Genomic DNA, 18,486 nt, shown 5'->3' on the forward strand with positions numbered 1-18,486 from the left:
TGAAATAACTATTTTTCAAACTAATTAAATAGTTTGTATCCTAATACGCACACTAATTAACATGTGAATAGAATGAAACATTTCTAAAATATTTAAATGTGCTGATATGTCAGCACTATCCCGCCTCACTGTGTTTGACTGCGAGGAGTAGAGTTGTTATGGCCCCAGAGGCGCCGCTCAACTTGCTACTTTCACTCCTGCCCCGCGTTGAACTCACCCACTAAATGTGACAGCATAAATCGCTGCCACTGGCACGGGAACGGGCGCGGAGGCTGCGGAGTCTGGATGGGGGATCTGAGGACAATAAAGCCATATTGGCAATTTAATGTGCTGCAAAACATTAGAACATTCGATTGGCACTAGGAGAACGACAACACGCATACGCAGCGTATGCCGAGCCCGAGGAGTGCATTCTAAGCAGCCGGGCTGGGCACGTAAACAGAAACATTACCAGTGAGCAGTGAGCAGTGCACTTGTGCAGCTGGAAGACCAAAGCTAAGTTCACCGTTTACTTATCTTTGGCAATGCCCAACACGTATCCACATTAAGTCACAGACGCCGCCGCCCACCGAATTCCACCTCATCCACCCAATTCCCTTCAGAAAGCAACTTCATTTTCAGCTGCTGCCTGCCAGATGGTAGATGGCCAAGTTCAAAGAATTTAAGCCATTTTTTTCTGGCTTGCCGTGATCCTCGGGGCCAGCAGCAACATTTTCACACAGGACACCCATTGTCGTTTGCATATTTTGTGTTGCAATTTTCGTAGCGAACTTGCAAATTTGACTTTATATATGCAAGGTGCAAATCTGTTTAGCGCCCCTCGTGTGCCGGCAGCTGCATCAAAATGCATTTATGCAGAGGCCAATGGAACTTACAGCGAAATTAAGTCACCGTGGCCTGAACATCTGACTGATGATGGAGTTGAAAGCGCGGAAAAATTACTGCGGAGTGAAAAAAATATATCAATGGCAGCTGATGCAGAAACTTTGTGGCATTTGCATGGGAAACTCTGCGTGGGGAAAATGTAATATTTTACCCCATTCGGAGGAGTTTTCGTAAATTATGGAAAGATCAACATGTTTTCAATAAGTCAGTGGTTAATAAATTGTTTATTATGCTATGTTTATATTAGTGAATTCTATTTTTATAGGCATATCAACGTATTTGTATTAACGATATCATTGCTTAAAGTACTTAAAAAATACCAACTAGTTTACGAGCAATCCCCACAAATATGCTTTTGTACGCTTTAAATGATAAATCTCTTTAGCAGCTGATTCATATTCAAAAGTGTTGCCCATCGTTATCTCCACTTACCAAAAAATATGCTCGTAAATGTCAAAACACTATATAATGGGCTAATCAACCAAACTCCAGCCCACAACATAACAAAGTTGTTTGCGGATAAATGCAAATGGTGTTCGGCTTTGGCCACAAACTGAACTTTTACGATGGCATTACAAAGTCATAAAATATCCGGCTTTCTTTGGTATAGCACCTAGATTGGCGGATGTTAAACAAAAATGTTAAGCGCAGCACAAAAGTATGAAATCAAAATTACAAATAAATCTTGCGTTTAAGCCATTTCGCCAAGTTGAATTTTGACAGACGGTTTTCTAATAAATTTAACACACTTTGTGGTGTTAGCTAATAGCTGAAAAGTCAACGCAACTAATGGTGTTGGTAGAGAGAGCGGTCGCAGGGGGAGAAGAGCCATACACCAATCGCATTACGTATACGCCACGTTGAGCGCATTTTGGCAGAATGGCAATTGACTTTAATTACTTCGCCGCCAAAAAGTCATGCAGAGTTTTAGGTGAGTGTGAGTGTGTGTGTGGTGTGTGCTTAGCACACGATGTCATCAGATGTGTGAAGAAAGTACACATTCGGCGGTGGTCAGGAGGTTACAGAGGAAGGAACTTTCATTAGTTTTTGGGTTGCTCGACTGCCATGGCGGAAGCCACTAAAAGTCTTTACATGGCAGCAGCAGCTCCTCTGCCTCCTTCACAAGTGAAAACAGTTCGTGAAATTTAATTTTCAGCTCTCTTGATTTTTAAATGGCTGGTGAAACGAAAGGGAGTGCGCAATCAAATTTGCTGTTAATTTGTACAGAAATGTCTCTATTAAATTTTAAATTGGTGTTCTGGTAAATGTTATGAATTGCCACCAAAGGTTCTGAATGCATGCAAGGCAAAAAAGAGGACGAGCTGAAAAAAGTGCCATGTTCTTGCTGCGGATGCTTTCAATGCTATGCATTCATTGGGAAGGAAGCGCCTGAATGGACGGGTGTGTTGCATATCTGTCGGTGAAAAGAATCAGGTGCACAGAAAGAAGTTTTGACGGTCTACGGATTTTAAAATGTGTTTGTGACGGACTTGCAATTCTACTCAGAGTCTTAAAAATAGAAAGGGGTTTTACCATTCGAAGGCTGAAAAGAGATTTCAAGGGTAATAAATACATTGAAAGGCGCTCGCCTTCCCTAACCGGTTCCTTTCTGTGCAGGAAGGTGCTGGTGAATAAAACCAACTGCTGCTGTGGGATGCGTGTGCAATCTGGCAATAAATATTTTATATTTACAATATGCTGCGCTGCTGGGAGCCTGCAGCAAGTCGGGCATATTGATTCTGCCCGACTGTTCGCAAATAGCTGGGCACAAAAATGCTGAAGTTGTATTGTTATTTAAATCGTTAAATTCGCCAGCTGAATTCATAATGGTCGTCCAGTTCCAGTTTGAAATTTAGTTTGGGTGCGAGCTACATTCCACTGGGCACAGTAATGCCATACCGTTTATGGCATGTTTCATAAATGTTTGCACACTTTAGTCAACGGAAATCGGTTGATCACACTGCAAGTCGCTCCGGAAGTTGTCCGTTTTTATTTTATTTTATTTTATTTTATTTCTTTTATGGCGCTGCACTTTGTGGCATGTATGGGCCTGTCAACTTGTTCCTGGCTTTATTGCCTACAACTCCTTGGCCTGGCCAATTACACATGTATATGCTCCGTCCCGACTATTTGGGGACCGAATCTGACCGTGTTGCGCATCGTAAATGAGTAAGAATGCTTTAACAGGGCTAATGTCTGACCAAGAGACTCATGGGGGATAGAGCAATGGTATAATAAACATGTACTGCCTTTTTTTTAACATTTACCACAATCGTTTAGCCAAGGAAATTAGTCATAATAAAAACCGTTTTGTACGTTGGCTTGATACAATACAATTTATTTAGTCGGGTTGTAAAAAGTGCTTAGAAGTCCAGGTCATATTCTTGTTAATTCTTCAGAAGACTCTTATTTTATTATCTAAAAACAATGTGCTCATTCCTTCTTATGCTCGCTCCCTTTAAAACATTTTGGTATAGAATAAGGGTTCTGGAACTTTAGGTATACACTTACCGCCGTGCGAAATTTGTTTTTCTGAGCTTTAGATAGTTTTGACCACATTTTGGCTGCTCTTTGCAGCCTTTTCTTTACGTCTCCGGTGGCGTTCCTCCTTTGGAACTCTCGCAAAAATCTTATGAAGGCGTGGCTCATTGCAGGATTCGTGATAGTGTTTGTGGGTTTGGCCAAGGGTCTTTTCCTCGAATGATAACGACATTTGGGGACTGTTTTCTTCTTCTGGTTAGTACGTTTTTTTTTGGCTGCCGGCAATATTCTTTTTACGGGGGTTTCTTTAGGTCTCTCCTGCTCAACCGGCGTTTTAAATACTGTGGCGTAGAAGCACAATTGGCTCATACTTACTTCAAAATACTTCTTTTGATGGGGCAAAAGCTTTCCCCAGGCATTTTCTCCTGACCTTTTGACCTCGTCTTTGTCTAGGTCGGCATGGTGCTTCTTGTAACTCTTCATGAACTTCTTGATAGCCTTGCATTCCGCTTCAGAAAAGGGCTTAACCGTCGATGCTCCCATGGCGATGATAAACTGTACTTCTAATAGCTGAAACCATAACAGTTTTTGTCCAAAAAGAATAACTCAAAGTTTAACACACTTGCTGAAATGTCCGTACTTATATTATATGGAATTTTTAACATAAATTTCGGTTTTAATTTGTTAAAAATTTAGCCTATTAATATTGTGTTCATCCGAATACTAAGTGTACAATCGATGCCTCCTAATTTTCCCACACTGGATGAAGTCAAATTCCAAGCTCTATTACTTTAGGCATGCTTCAGGCTCACAAGTTGATAATTAAATTTATTTGCAAAACAAAAGTCTGTGTTGTTCTTCTCGAGTCATCCTTATTATTTTGGGAAGTAATTAAGCAAAGTTTCTACTGTCTTTTCTTACGTCTTCATTTGGTGTTTTTATTCCTAGGCCATCACGTTTGACGAGCCTTGACATGGCCAACGAGAAAAGGAAGAAAAACTTGGGGCGGTGGTGAGATAGGAAAAGAAACCAGAACCAGAATGGGCCTCAATTTTCTACGTGCACACCATAAAGTTGATGTGTAATTTGCTTTTATATGCATTCAACAGAACTTGCCAAATTCTATTACAAGTTTACAATTGTGTTACTACGACAGAGAGCTTTCCGACTCGTCTTCACCTTAATAAACCATAACTAATGGGGTCGCACAAGCAGAAGTATCCGTTTGTGAGTGTGTGTGTGGAAAATGTTGCAAAATACTTGAAGCAGTCGCCTTTAAAGCGTCAAAAGCAGCTTAGCAGCTTTCAATTTCGCACAATAACAACGGCAGGAAAATTGAGTGTAAATGAAGTAAATGAAATTTCCGTTTTGAGCTCTTCCTACTCAGCTTCCTTCTCGATCGTTTAGTGTATCAATAACTGAATAACAGGCTAAAGAGACTGTGTCCTGCGATTGTTTGGCTGCTTTGTTTGCTGTTTGCTTCTGCAATTTGATGTGCCGGAAATATGCTTCAGCTTTATGGGCTTTTGCGCATCTGAAAGCCAGTCCTCCTCTCACAGACATTTCTGGCCAAAAAGTTGGCTCAAATTACTGCGTCTAGCCGCACTGAGAGTAACATCCCAGCTCCTCAGTGAAGATAATATCTTTTGATTAGTGGCAACCGCAAAAACTTTAATTAAATTTGCACACAATTCTCTGCTGGAAAGTTTATGCAGCATTTGTGCCATGTCACCAGATAAGTTTCCACCGCCTGGACACACGCATGTGGACCGGGGAGTTTTAGCTTTTGTTTTTTTGTTCAGACCTGCGCTTTAAGTTTTACGATTCGAAAATAACCGAATGGAGAAAAGTTTTCCACAAAGTTATGCGGCGGGAGGCAAGTCTAATGAATTAATTAGTAGAATTCAGATGAAGTCAGAAAGCGTCCGTCAAACCAGAAACCACTCGAAGTCGTAATTCATTGAAAATTCGTCGATTAATTTATTTTGTTTACTTGATTCCGTTCGGTCACAGTTGATTTCATTTGACTTTTCGTCTGAAAATCCTGAATTGTATGGTCACTTCAAGCATTTATTACTCCGAAACTCTTGTTCAATTACTGGCGTGCATATGTAGCCCGTTTTAAGTCCCACAGGGGTTGTAGCTATGTAAAAATGCCTTGTTATATTTTATACATTTTATTTATTTAGCTCTGGTAACTTTAAAGACACACGAGTATATACTCTCTCATATTCCTATGCCATAAATTTAAACCAAGGCGGATCCAGGACAAAGGCAACGGCAGCCAGCGACTCGCAGCACACTCCCCAGGAATAACTCATATCGAATTGCACCATTTGTTGTTTTGTCTCCCGAGAGGATATTGAGTTACGCTGCCTGGGATGGGGATGGCATTGGGACTTGGAGGGCTGTGGCTCGTTGGCTCCCGTTGCCCGATGCCGATGGATTGGCGCTCGGTGGCATTTTTATTCAGTTTAGTGTTTTGTTGCTTCGTTTGACGCTTTCGATTTTGATAGATTTATCACAGCTTACAAAAATAAGGCACAAGTAAAACAATATAAAACCAAAAATGAACTCTATGCAAATGAAAAATCTAAAATTATGTCCGTTAATTGGATGGCGTAATGGCCATCCAGATGCATTGAGCCACGCCCACGCACCCGAGCATTAAGTTTATTCTTCGCTCGCACTCTTTGATCGGGGGTCGTGGGCATCGCTATCAATGGGATGCCACATTACATTACACCATCCTCACATTCGTCATCTCTACTAAAGTACAAAAAGCTAGAAAATCAAGGGGGCTCTCCCCGTTGCGTTGTTGTTATATAAAATACAATTGAAATACGCTTAACCTACGACTAAAGTGTTTCTTATTTCGTTGTCGTTCACCGACTATTTGGAGCTCTTCTTCTTTTTGCTCTTGGGCAGTTCCGCCCACAACCGGAAGAAGTACTCATCGCGTTGAAGCAGCCTGCCGCGGGCATACGAATGGATATCCGCATCCATGTGGTGGTCACGCAGCCACGAGGAGGTGTTGCACGAACTCATCTCCGTGCGTGGCTCGTCCGGCAGGCTCTCATGACCTGGTTTTGAAAAGAATGAAATGTATTTAAGCTTTGAGTATTTGTCATGACCACAGGTGGTCCTGCAAGGGAAGGATAGGTGGTGTAACTCAGTCAAAGAATTAATCGATACTAGAAACTGTCAAGTAATACAACCTCTATCCTTAGGCAAGTTGTTTTTGGTAAGTATGAACCTATGTTTATACGACCGTCTCCACTTACCAGCAGTCATAGCCTTGTAGGGCTCCTCCGATTCCAGAGGTTCACTCAGACCAATCTCGTTCTTCGCGAATATGCGAATCATGTACTCGTGGTTCTCCTGCAGGTCTCTGATCTGGAACTTCTGCACGCCAGCTGGCACACGACCCACCTCGATCCACATGGTCTTCTTCATGTCACGTATAGCAATGTGGTAGCCGAGCAGAGGCGCACCTCCATCTGACTCGGGTAAACCCCATTCGAATATGTGGGCATTGGCGGCGAGAACGCGCGCCTCCAGTGGGCCGGTGGGTGGTGAGGGTACGGCTTTAAGGAAACCAAATTCAGTATGGGATCCACAATTACGAACTACCAATATGAACTCACTAGCATGTGTCTTGAGCGATATGCTCTCGGTGACGGCTGGTGCACCTAATCCAACCTCATTCTCCGCTGACACACGGAACCAGTACTCGCACTTCTCTTTCAGATTGTCAATCGTGTAGTGCAGCTGGTGAGCATCCAGTGTAATAACCTTTGTCCAGTTTGTAGATGTTGAGGAACGTTTCTCCACGCAATAGCCTGTTGGAAGAATCATGAGTATGAGTGAGGTGATGTCGTGGACACCTTCTTAAAACTATGTTACCCGTGATCTCTGATCCGCCGTTGCGAGCTGGCACCTCCCAATCCAATGTAACACTTCGGCTGGTGACATCTGGGGCCCTCAAGTTTTGAGGTGGCGATGGCGGCGCTGAAATTTCGCCAATCCAAAACCATTAATATCCAAGCATACTGAAACTTTGAACTCCTTACGTACCTAAGGCTTCATTATCGTTAGCTGTTGTCGTTTTGGGGTTAGAATTGCGCATTTTCAAGCATTAGTGGCGTTTAAAAGAAAGCAATTTGCGAAAGCAATAAGCAATTGTGATAATACGAAAACCTGTCGAGACTTACTAATTTTGCGGCCCATGACAATCTTCTCCGTGGTCTCAAACGCCTCGCTGGTGCCAACCTCGTTTCTCGCATATATGCGGAAGAAGTAGCCCTTGTTCCTGACAACCTTCTTTACGTGGATGTTGGTCACAGTGCCCAGGGTTACGCCCACCGATCGATAGGTGGTTTCAGTCTCTTCCCTTATCTCCACAATATACTCTATGATCTTTGAACCGCCGTCGGTCTCCGATGGCTCCCAAGCCAAATTGAAGGAGGTGTCGTTCATGCCCGACACTGTGGTAGGACCACGAGGAGGCGATGGTTTTTCTGTTTATTTTAAGTAAAAAATATGTATTAATTTTTGATTTCAAGTAAATCAAATCGGATTCCTAGTGAGCTTACCGAATTTTTTCGTTATAGTAACTGGATCACTTTCCGTTGGCTCAGACTCGCCAATGGGATTAGCGGCCACCACACGGAACATGTATTGCGCGTTCATCGACAGTTTCTGAACAGCATACGATTTAATGTCTTTGTTAAAGTCGGACACCTTCATCCAAACATTGTTTTGAACGTCGCACTTCTCCAGCGTATACTTTTCAATATCCAGACCTCCATCATCGACTGGTGGGGTCCACTCTAGGACAATGGAGTCCTTTTTAATGTCCTTGATCTCCAGAGATTGGGGTCTGCTGGGTTTATCGATCACCTGAACAGTGCACTCTACGTACGTAGTGCCCGACTCATTGGTGGCGGTCACCTTGTACTTGCCGGATTGTTCGCGGGTCACCTTCTTTACCGTGTAGGTGGAAGTGGTCTCCGTGGTCTCAATGGTTACCGACTTGGTGGTCTTCTGCTCGATCGTCTCCTTGTGCCAGGTCACAGTGGGCTGTGGATAGCCGCGGACCGTCGCTGGAATGGTGAGAGTGCTGCCCGTGCGCAGTTTCTGCGTCAAGTACTTGTCCTCCACCTCGAGGACCGGTTTCTGCTGCAGTTTTAGGCGACACGAGGTCTCCGCGGAGCCCTTCTCATTGGTCGCCACGCACGTGTAGGTGGCTTCAGTCTCAATGGTTGTCTTTTCAATGGTGTACTTGGCCACGCGATTTTCGTAGCGTATGCTGCTCGATTCGAACACCTGACCGTTCTTCTTCCACGTCACCTTTGGCTCTGGAATGCCGCCGAACACGCAGGACAGAGTCACCTCCTTGTCCAGTTCGCTAACCACATCCTGTAGAGGTTCTTGTACGCTGGGCGCCTTGGTCTCAACCTTGGGCACCAGTCGGATGGGTGGCGATAGCGGCGAGGGCGGGGATGGGCCCACTTCGTTTACGGCAATCGAACGGAAGACGTACTCCGTGTCGATCTTCAGCTTGCTTATGGTATACGTGGTGTCCTTGATCTTTCTAATTTCAGTCCATCTTCAGATAAAAGTAATAACAATTAAAGGAGTTTCTCAACGTAACAATTTATAATGTCAATTGAAAAGACTATTGAATTAGCATTCCTTAGTCTGATAATAGATTAACAAAAAATTAAAGGAATCTGCTAATTGTTTACTTACTTTTCTTCCTTAACATCGTGATACTCTAGAATGTACTCAATAATCTCCGACTTGCCATCATCCTCTGGCGCCTTCCAGTAGAGCGTTATAGAGTCATGCATTATCTCAAGGGGTTGGGGTGTGCCAGGTGCCGTTGGCTTGCCTAAGTATTTGATTGGGGTATTCAGTTCCGGGGCAATTAACTTCAAATATAAGCAGGGCTACTTACGCATTATGACCAAATGGAGGCTGGCCTCCGCCTCGCCAACCGGGTTGACAAGCTTGACGGTGTATTCGCCCTCGTCATCGTCAACAACCTTTTTGATGGTTAGCGTGGCTGACTGCTCATCGATGGTCGGGATTGTCCGCTTTGACTTGGGTACGACAACCTTGCGCGTGGTCCAACAGGCCTCAGGCGTTGGTACGCCTGTGTACTTGACAGAGAAGGTTACGTCGTCGTTCTCCTTAACCTTGATGGTCTGATCCTTGTCAGAGGTAATGACGGGTGGCAGCTTGAGCTCCTCGACGCACAGCTTAGTGCTGCTTGTAACGTTCTCTGCAACGCAGCTGATCTCACCGGCATCTTCGTCGCTAGCATCGTGGATGACCAGTCGTCGGACAGTGCCCTCAACGAATACCTCGTGCTTCTGGTTGGGCTTGATTGGCTTGCCCTTCTTGCACCATGTCACCTCGATATCGGGCTGTGATAACTGCACCGTGAACTCGGCATCCGTTGTCTTGGTGGCAAGCGTGATATCCGGCAGGCGGATGACGAAGTCTACGAGAGGCTCCTCTACTGTCAACTTTGCCTTTGATGTCTGCTCGCCCACCTGAACGGAGTATTCACCCACATCTTCGGGCTTGGCTTTGACAATGCGCAAGGATTGTTTCTTACCATCGATGGCCAGTTGAATACGCTCATTGAACACAATTTCCTTGCCGTTCTTGAACCATTTGACTAGGGCATCGCCCTTGCTAAGTTCAACCTCGAAAACAGCATTCTCGCCCTTGGTCACTGCAACGTCATTCAGTGGCTCCACGATTTCAGGTGGTAGCTCGATTACAACTAGCTCACAGCTACACTCCTGTCCCTCGATCTTGCATGTGTACTGACCCTCGTCGTGGATGGTGGCATCGCGGATAACCAGTCGGCGAGCCTTTCCATCCTTGATGAACTCGACGTTCTTGTTTTCTTGTGTGATTTTCTCGCCGTCCTTGTACCAAGTGACTTCAGTCGCCTCGGTAGTAAGCTCCACATCCAAAATGGCGGTATCTTTTTCGGTTACCTCGTAATCCTCCAGAACCTTGATAAAGTCCGGCTTACGTTGCAACACCTCGACAGTCGATTGAGTTTCTTGCTTTTTAACCTTGCACGTATAGGTTCCAGAGTCACGTAGATTCGTGTTTCTGATCACCAACTTGTGAGTCTTGCCATCCTCAACCACGACGCGATGATCCATTCCGCTAAGTTCCTTGCCATTAAAGAACCACTTGGTGGTAACTACGTGGGAGGTCTCGCACTCCAGGGTGAGAGATTGCACCTCTTCAATGGTGATGGTCTTCTTAAGCTTCTTTGTAAACGTCACTTCATCGACCTCGACAATCACACGGGCACCGTGCGAAGTTTTACCTATGGGATTACTTGCAATACATTTGTAGTCTCCCGAATCGGTTTCTGGATTGGCATCCTTGATGATAAGCTCGATGTTCTCGCCATCGTAAACCTGCTGGATGCGCTCGCTGGGGAACAATGGTGTGTTGTTAAAGAGCCATTGAACCTCAGGCACCGGGTTACCGGAAACCTTGGCTGGCAAGCGAATTTCGCCCTTTTGCGGAACATTCTGCTCCTCAAACCGTTCCACGAAAAGTGGTGGCTCAGCATTACCGCCAGCAGGCTCTGAATTGGGAAATAATCATAGTTAGTACATATTGCAACAACATTTATAATAGACCTAAACATGAAACACAGAACTTACCTTCAATGGTTAGATTAGCAGTGGTCTCCACGCTACCCAAGGGGTTTACAGCCTTTACCGTGTATTCACCCTTCTCAGACTTTTGTGGTGTTATAAGTGTTAGGGTATGCAAATCCTTGTCGGATTTGGCGTTCTTAACGGGCTTGCCATCCTTATACCAAGTTACCTTTGGCGGCGGATTACCCACAATTTGCGTAGATAGTACGACACTCTCGCCTTCACGTATAACCATGTTGCGCAAGGGCTCCAGAATTTGCGGCGCCTCCTTGTCGGTGGTGCGAACCTTGAGGGTGATAGGCAGACGTGCCTCGCCCTCGCGATTTGTTGCAATAACCTCGTAGGTACCTTCTTGCGATTTCTTCACCTTAGAGATGTGCACCACACTGCAGTACATGTGCATGTCGGATTCGGTAACAATGCGAACGTTTTTAATCTCTTCGTCGTCAATGTCTTCGCCATTAAAGGTCCAGACAATATCGGGTTCAGGCACGGCCACCAGCCGGCACTCAAGAATCACATTTGTATTCTCGTCCACATATTGAGCCTTGGGTTTCTTGGAGAATGTTGGCGGAATGCCCTCCAAAATGTCAGCCAGCGAGGATTCACGAGACATGCTGCGTCGTGAAAGGGCTGTGGCGTCAGAGCCGTGATCAGATAGTGGACTTTCTACAATCAGTTCCGTTGTGCTGGAAGTGAATCCAGCAGCATTCTTTGCTACAACTGTGAATTGACCGGCATCCTCGGGGAAAACCTCGCGAATGATCAAGGTTGCAACATTGTCATCATCATAGAACATTTGGAAGTCTTGGGAGGGCTTGATAATAGCAGTTTCGCGGAACCAGGCAATCTGTGGTCGTGGATTGCCCTCAACCTTACACTCGAACTGCACCGTGTAGCCGTCAGGAGTATGAATCGGCTGTAGTTTCTCAATAAATCTTGGGGCAATGGGCTTGTCTTCTGGTCCAGGACCTTAACAGTTGACAATCACAACAAAACACGAAATAATTTGTTAATAGACCATACGCGGACAGTGACAAATAATTTTAATGGCTGACATATAACCCTTTTGTATGGGCAATAACTTACGTTCAAATACGGGCAGCTTATCGATTTTCTCGTGCAGCTTGTTTTGCACATACTGCGCGTATTCCTCGGGCTCCATCAGATATTGAGCTGGAACCCATCCTTCCTCTTCCGTAGTGCTTTTCTTGACGTACCACCACTCAGAGCTGTGACGCCCAACGACCGTCACCTTCTCACCCTCGACTAGGTTTATGGCCTCATTGTTGTCGGCAATATAGTTGCAGATAGAGTACATAACGTTGAGATTCTCAGATTCTAAGTTTAAATGAAATGATTGTTTATATTTAATTAAACAGTTTATAATTTAGGATTACATACCTTCAACATTCATTTCTCTGGTAATATTAAGAGAAGCTCCATCTGTGCAAAAAAATGTGACATTAGTATTTTATCTGAATCTAGAATCTAACTTTAATTATTTTTAAGGTGTGAGCAGTGAATTGTTATAGCGTTAGAAACCAACATTTATATTGGGTATTTTTACCTTGCCACTCTGATATCATATAAGCTGATATTTATTTATGTAAAAGTAAAGCATTTTGATTTTTACAAAATTTACCGTCACTGGCCACATAAGCCGACTTACCTTCATTGAAAAGTTGTTGCACAACCTTACGCTTCTTTTTAAAGGTAAGAGAGTCCTCGTCGTATGTAACCGAATCGCGTTTGGGATGACGAATGCCAATCAGGAATTGTTCCTCCTCTTCATCTTGAATAGAATAGGCTGGCTTGGGCTGCTTCTTTGGCTTAAGCTTGAAATCTACTTCGTCTGGTGGCAATTCCTCAACAAAGTACTCTTCTGGTTCCTCGACTTCATCGATGGTATCCTCATCGTCTCGAATTTCTTCGATAATGGGTTCTTCACCATCGTCGTAGTCCTGAATGATCTTGATCTTGGCTTCATCGGCTGCCTCAGAGAAGGTCTTCTTGATAGGCTTCTTTAACTTCACCTTTCCAGACATGGAAATTTCCTCCTCAGCGTACGAGTCCAGGGCAATGTTGAACTCCTGATCGACATCTTCCTTGGTCTTGGTACTTCTCGCACGGAATGTGACGTTCTCAACGTCTGCGTATTCGGGAATGTCTACTTGCTTTCGACGCTTTAGTTTCTTCACTGTGTAGGCCTGCTCATCCTCTTCCGTGATTTGCAAAGGCTTTGGCTTTCTTTGCTGACTGACGACGAACTCTTCGATATCCTCGCCCTCTTCGTATTCTTCTTCCTGACGCTTAATAGAAAGTTCAGCTGCAGCTTCATCCAGAGTAGTGGGCTTGACTGGTCGTTTTTTAAGAACTGTGGCGGCCTCCTCCACGCCCTCATTAATTGTATGGGGCTTCTTGAAAGAGAGACTGAATTCTGTTTCTTCGAGATCTTCAACAGTCGGCTCGAAGGGCTTCTTTGGCTTTTTGCGAACGACGATGGCTTCTTCAACGATCTCTTCTTCTTCAATTTCCACAGGTCTTTCCTCGACAACAGTTTGCTGTAGCTTAAGCTCGTCCGCAGCCTCTTCCACCGGCTTCTGCGGCTTCTTCTTTTTCTTGAGCTGTACAGTTTGGTCTGAAGTTTCCTCTGTAATCTTCTTTTCCTTTGGCAGCTTAACATCAACAGAAAATTCTTCCTCAGTAACCTCCTTTTTGGCCTTTGGCTTAAGGGTAACTTCAGCCACAACATCATCAGCATCTACTGGCTCAGATTTCTTTAGTTTCACAACCGCAGTATCGACACTGTCCTCTGGCTCCGGCTCTTTTGGTTTCTTTTTAATTTGGATTTCTTCTACCACTTCTTCTTCTACAATCGGCTCTGGGACAACCTCTTCTTCAACCTTGACCGTAAGCTCGTCGGCTACTGCAACTTCGGCGGTTTTCTTTGGCTTTTTCTTTACTATCTTTGCTTCTTCCTGAACTTCCTCCGCCTTTGTCTTTGGTTTCAAAGTTACTTCAGCTTCTGGCTCTTCAACTATTGGAGCCTTTAGTTTCTTTTTCGGTAAGCTAACTTCCTTTTCTTCTACAGCTTCTGGTTGGCTTTCCTTAACTTCGATCAAATACTCTGCCGGTTTTTCTTCCGCGATCTCTTCGATTTCCTCGATAATTTCTTGAACTTCTGGTTCAGTGGGAATTTCCTCAGTGATAGTTACTTTAAGCTCTGCCGCGGCCTCTTCTTCCTTTACAGGTTTCTTAGTCTTCTTCGTTATCTTAGCTTCTTCAGTAACTTCTTGGACAGGCGTCTTCGGTTTAACCACGAACTCAGCTTCGGGTTCTTCAATTACCTCTGGTACTGGCGCCTTCTTTTTCTTCTTTTGAATCGTAACCTGTTCCTCGGGCAGCTCTTCCACAGTCTGCTTCTTTTCGGAATCCTTTGTGACGAAGGTGAAATCCGTTGGTTGTTCTTCAGGGGCCTTTGGTTCCTCAACGATTTCAATTTCTTCAATTTCCTGAACTAGTTCTTGTGGTGGTGTTTCTTCTTCAATGATTGTTATCTTGAGATCAGCGGCATCCTCCTCAGTCGGTTGTTCTGGAATAACAGCAATACTGGCCGTAGCTTCCACTTCTTCGACAGGCTTTGGAGTAGATACAGTAACTTCCGCCTCGGGTTCCTCCTTAATTTCTGGCTTAGGCTTCTTTCTGCGAATTACCTTCACCTCCTCCTCAATGACTTCCTCAACCAATTCCCGAGGTGTTTCCTCAATCACTCTAACCTTGTGTTCCTCAAAGACTTCTGGTTTCGGTTCTTCCTCAATTGGCTCTGTTACCACCGGCGCCTCCTCGACAATTACCTCGGCAGGTTTTTCCGGCTCCGTTTCCTTGATGCCAATTTTGTATGTCTTCTCTTCAACAACAGGGGCTGTCTTCTTGGTTTCAATGATCACCTCTTTCTCCGAGACCTCCTCCACTATGGGAATTTCCTGTGGAACTTCCTCAGTGATCTTAATCTTTAGCTCCTCAGCTTCCACATCCATTACCTTCTTCTTTGGCTTCTTGGTCTTAATATGAGCGTCTTCAGTGACAACTTCAGCGGGCTTGCTTTCCTTAATAACGATTTCAGTAGCAGGTTCGTCGGCGAAAGTAACAGAAGGCTTGCGTTTTTTAACTGTGAACTGCTCGACACTTGGCTCCTCGGGCTTGCGTTCTGTTTCAGAAACGCGAATCCTGAACTCCTTAGGCTTTTCTTCTGCAATTACTTCTTCTTCTACAATCACACTCTCAGGAGCTTCATTGAACACTTCTTCGGCAACCGGGGCTTCACTTTCGACAACCTTGATTGCTAATTGAGCTTCCTCTTCATTCTTCTTCGGTTTTTTCGTCTTTTTCTGTTTGATTGCAGTTTCCACGGTCGTTTCTTCCACGATCTTGGGTTCAGTCATCACAAACTCGGCCTCAACTGCTTCAGGTTCCTTGGGTTTTTTCTTGAATACAACCTCTACAGGGGCTTCATCCTCGGGCTGGTCGTCAACTGTGATTACCTTTTCTTCATCAGTTTCTTTTAGAGTAAATTCGTAGGAATCTAATTTCTCGGCAACCTTTTTCTCTACAACCTTTGGTTTTTCCTCAGGAGCTTCTTCAGCCACTTCTATTGGTTTTTCTTCAATAGATTGCGTTTCAGAAATTTTGAACTCGTAGGATTTTGGTTTCTTTGACTTCTTCTTTTCTTCCTGCTTTTCAACCTCCACGATTGTTTCCTCAACTGGTTGCTCCTCTTCTTCTGCCTCAACCACGACAATTTTATCCTCCTTGACTTCCTTAACAGGTTTGGTCTTGACCTTTTCCTTGACTGCGATTTCCACATCTTTGGGCTCTTCTGGTGTAGTTTGAGTTATTTTAAGTTCCACCTCATACTGTTCCGGCTTCCGTTCGGGCTCCTCAATTGGCAACGAGATTTCAGCTGAAACTACATCCGGGCGTATTTGTTCTTCTTTTGGCTCCTTTAAGGTGACCTCGAACTCTTCAGGTTGCTGCGGCTTTGGTTTCTTCTTGCGCGTCACGACCTTTTCTTCAATTACCTCCTCTGTAGTTTCTTGACGCTCGTCAAAATCGATGACTTTCACTTGATGTTCCTTTGGTGCATCCTCTGGTTCCAAGACTGTAGTTGTTATCTTGTACTCCACAGGTATTTCCTCGGGTACTTCTTCTGGTTTTGGCTCTTCTTCAAGAACTACTACTTCGGACACAGGAGCTTCCTTGGGTTTCTTCTCTTTCACCTTAACATCTTTTGGTTTTTCGGTTTCAACGGGTTTATCCACTATAGCTTCTTCCTCTTTCACCGATACCTCAAATTCTTGGGGCTCTTCCTTAGTAATCTCTTCCTCCTTCGGCTGCACCTTTTTGGGCTTAGATTTCTTCGCTTTCTTTTCGTCATCAATGGCCTTATCTTCGATTTCTTGGGGAATGGGCTCCTCTGCCTTAGGCTTTACTAGTGCTTGTTCGTCAGGTTTTTCATCCTTAGAAGCCTGAGGTATATGCCGCAGCTTAATTTCAGAATCAGTCTCTTGTGGAGCATCTCTCTCGGGCTTACGGAACTTAACATCCTGTTCGGGAATTGCCTCTTCTTCCTTTGGAACTCCGGCAACAATCTCCGATACAATGGTTTCCGGCTCTGGCTTAGATTTATCTTTAGGCTTGTACTTAGTCTTAGACGGCTTCTTAACTTTCTCGGGCATCTCTGGATGTTCGATCTGCTCAAGTTCATCGGGTACATATTCAGGACGATCAAACTCAGATGGTTCAAATGGCGGCACAACGAACTCTCCTACCTTGGGTTCCTTTGTTTGTTCCTCAACAATATCAACCTCCTTTGGTTTCTGTTTAAGTTCAACTTCTTCTTCAACTTCTTGTGGTTTTTGCGGAATGTTTTTGAGAGTAACATTTTCGGGCGCTTCTTCCTCCTTTGGCTTTTTCTTACCCTTGCCCAGCTTAAGTTTCACATCCTCTGGTTTTTCCTCTGGTTTTGGTGCCTTTTCTGGTTTCTTATATGGAGTCTTTTCCTCTGGTTCTTCCTCGCTACTAATGTATTTTTCGTACTTTTCGAGCTCGACCTTTTCTAAATCATCCTTGATCTTTTTAATTTTCTTAGTCTTATGCGGTTTGAACTTTAGAACTTCCTCAGCCTCTTCTATGTTACGAGACAGTTCTCCATTGTCCTTAATGGCGCCAATATCAGTAGTTTTAGGAATTAGGGGAGCCGGAGGGTATTCAACAAAGACCATACGGGCCTTAAGTCTGAACTTTGGAAGTTGAACGGTCAGTTCTTCGGCAGGTTTCTCCTTACGTTTACTTGGTTTTAGCTTCACGGTTTTAGGAACATCACTGGCATCGAGAATAGTCACCTTTGTTGGCTTCTGTTCCTTGCGCTCTATTTTTATTGGTTCCAGAGCAGCGAATTCTGGTTTGAGTTTCTTTGGAACATCAAATTCAATTTTTTCGTATTTCTCCAGTTCCGTCTTCTCAATTTCCTGCTCCAGCATCTTTTTGATGAGTTCGTCATGGTCATCGGTCTTCTTTTTAACCACCTTCTTCTTTTTAGACTTGGGTTTAGTGACGTCCTCTACAGTTTCTTCTGCAGCTGGCTGCGGTTCCTCCTCTACGACCTCTTCCACAATCGGCTGTGATTCTTCCGCCTCGGCGACTTCATCGATAACTCTAACCTCCAAAATCTTTTCGGGCTGGTCTTCCTCGACAAGCTCTTCGTGGATGATGCTAATTTGATAGTCTTTATGAACCTCTGGTAGTTCACCTGTTATAAAAAATGCATCAAGGTTTCAATGAATAAAGCTTAATACGGTAGAGAAACCCGGGGAACCACGCATTGCTTTCGCAAAGCAAGCTTTTCGGTGAACTGGACAAAATACATAATTTGAGGCTTTATTTACATGGACAGCAGTTGAAGGAAAACATTTAAAAACTGAACTAAAAAATAAACAATTACATTTTTAAAGGAAACTGTTAAAGACGAACATTATTAATATGTGGACATATGGTTTAGTGTGTATTTAGTGTGGAATCATAAATGTCAAAATTTAATGATGTTAATTTCGTTCTGTTGCTTTTAATTTGTTTAAACTGTTAACGCGTGAAGATCGTAATGGTAAGGAGAATGTAGGACAACACTTTTATGCTAAATAATGGTTTAAAACATTTAACATGCATACGATATTATTATGTAAAGTGATTGTTTTTGGGACTGGTTAACTGAAAAAGATTAGGACTCAAAATAAGATATCCCAGATCAACAGCGGAAAAGAGAAGAGAAATATAGGTGGGAATAGGCGTAACAATTGGAAATCAACGGTGTTTCAAGGGGGATAAACAAATGCGAAAGACACAGACAAAGGAGCAG

The 18,486-nt window shown here is 44.0% G+C and overlaps 2 protein-coding genes across 4 annotated transcripts in view; both read right to left on the bottom strand.

The window, feature by feature from the left end:
- Nucleotides 1–3,199: 3,199 nt before the first annotated feature.
- On the bottom strand, nucleotides 3,200–4,117 carry LOC117140428. Of its 2 annotated transcripts, none has more exons than XM_033303342.1 (4): nucleotides 3,989–4,117; nucleotides 3,742–3,929; nucleotides 3,397–3,684; nucleotides 3,200–3,341 (listed from the first exon to the last, which is right to left on the bottom strand). In XM_033303342.1, exons 1-4 carry the CDS (start codon nucleotides 4,029–4,031, stop codon nucleotides 3,300–3,302), a joined length of 561 nt encoding a protein of 186 aa, XP_033159233.1. In that variant the 5' UTR covers nucleotides 4,032–4,117; the 3' UTR covers nucleotides 3,200–3,299. The 2 variants fall into 2 exon arrangements, with proteins under 2 accessions (XP_033159233.1, XP_033159235.1); XM_033303344.1 differs by having other exon boundaries at nucleotides 3,742–3,936; nucleotides 4,007–4,114.
- Nucleotides 4,118–5,532: 1,415 nt separating this feature from the next.
- The window catches only part of LOC117140861 (titin-like), a 116,236-nt gene continuing 103,282 nt past the window's right edge, over nucleotides 5,533–18,486 (bottom strand). Inside the window, exons 30-42 of one of the 2 annotated variants that reach the window (XM_033303998.1) lie at nucleotides 12,745–17,883; nucleotides 12,477–12,518; nucleotides 12,162–12,413; nucleotides 11,076–12,044; nucleotides 9,329–10,996; nucleotides 9,121–9,262; nucleotides 7,962–8,977; nucleotides 7,581–7,886; nucleotides 7,444–7,464; nucleotides 7,273–7,377; nucleotides 7,014–7,208; nucleotides 6,651–6,953; nucleotides 5,533–6,449 (exon numbers count right to left, since the gene is read on the bottom strand). In XM_033303998.1, the coding sequence (XP_033159889.1) occupies nucleotides 6,259–6,449; nucleotides 6,651–6,953; nucleotides 7,014–7,208; nucleotides 7,273–7,377; nucleotides 7,444–7,464; nucleotides 7,581–7,886; nucleotides 7,962–8,977; nucleotides 9,121–9,262; nucleotides 9,329–10,996; nucleotides 11,076–12,044; nucleotides 12,162–12,413; nucleotides 12,477–12,518; nucleotides 12,745–17,883 (10,349 nt within the window). In that variant the 3' untranslated portion in view covers nucleotides 5,533–6,258. The remainder of the gene's footprint in view (nucleotides 6,450–6,650; nucleotides 6,954–7,013; nucleotides 7,209–7,272; nucleotides 7,378–7,443; nucleotides 7,465–7,580; nucleotides 7,887–7,961; nucleotides 8,978–9,120; nucleotides 9,263–9,328; nucleotides 10,997–11,075; nucleotides 12,045–12,161; nucleotides 12,414–12,476; nucleotides 12,519–12,744; nucleotides 17,884–18,486) is intronic. The other variant, XM_033303999.1, reaches the window with a different exon arrangement.

Source organism: Drosophila mauritiana, chromosome 3L (genome assembly GCF_004382145.1).
Source record: "Drosophila mauritiana strain mau12 chromosome 3L, ASM438214v1, whole genome shotgun sequence".
NCBI lineage: Eukaryota > Metazoa > Arthropoda > Insecta > Diptera > Drosophilidae > Drosophila > Drosophila mauritiana.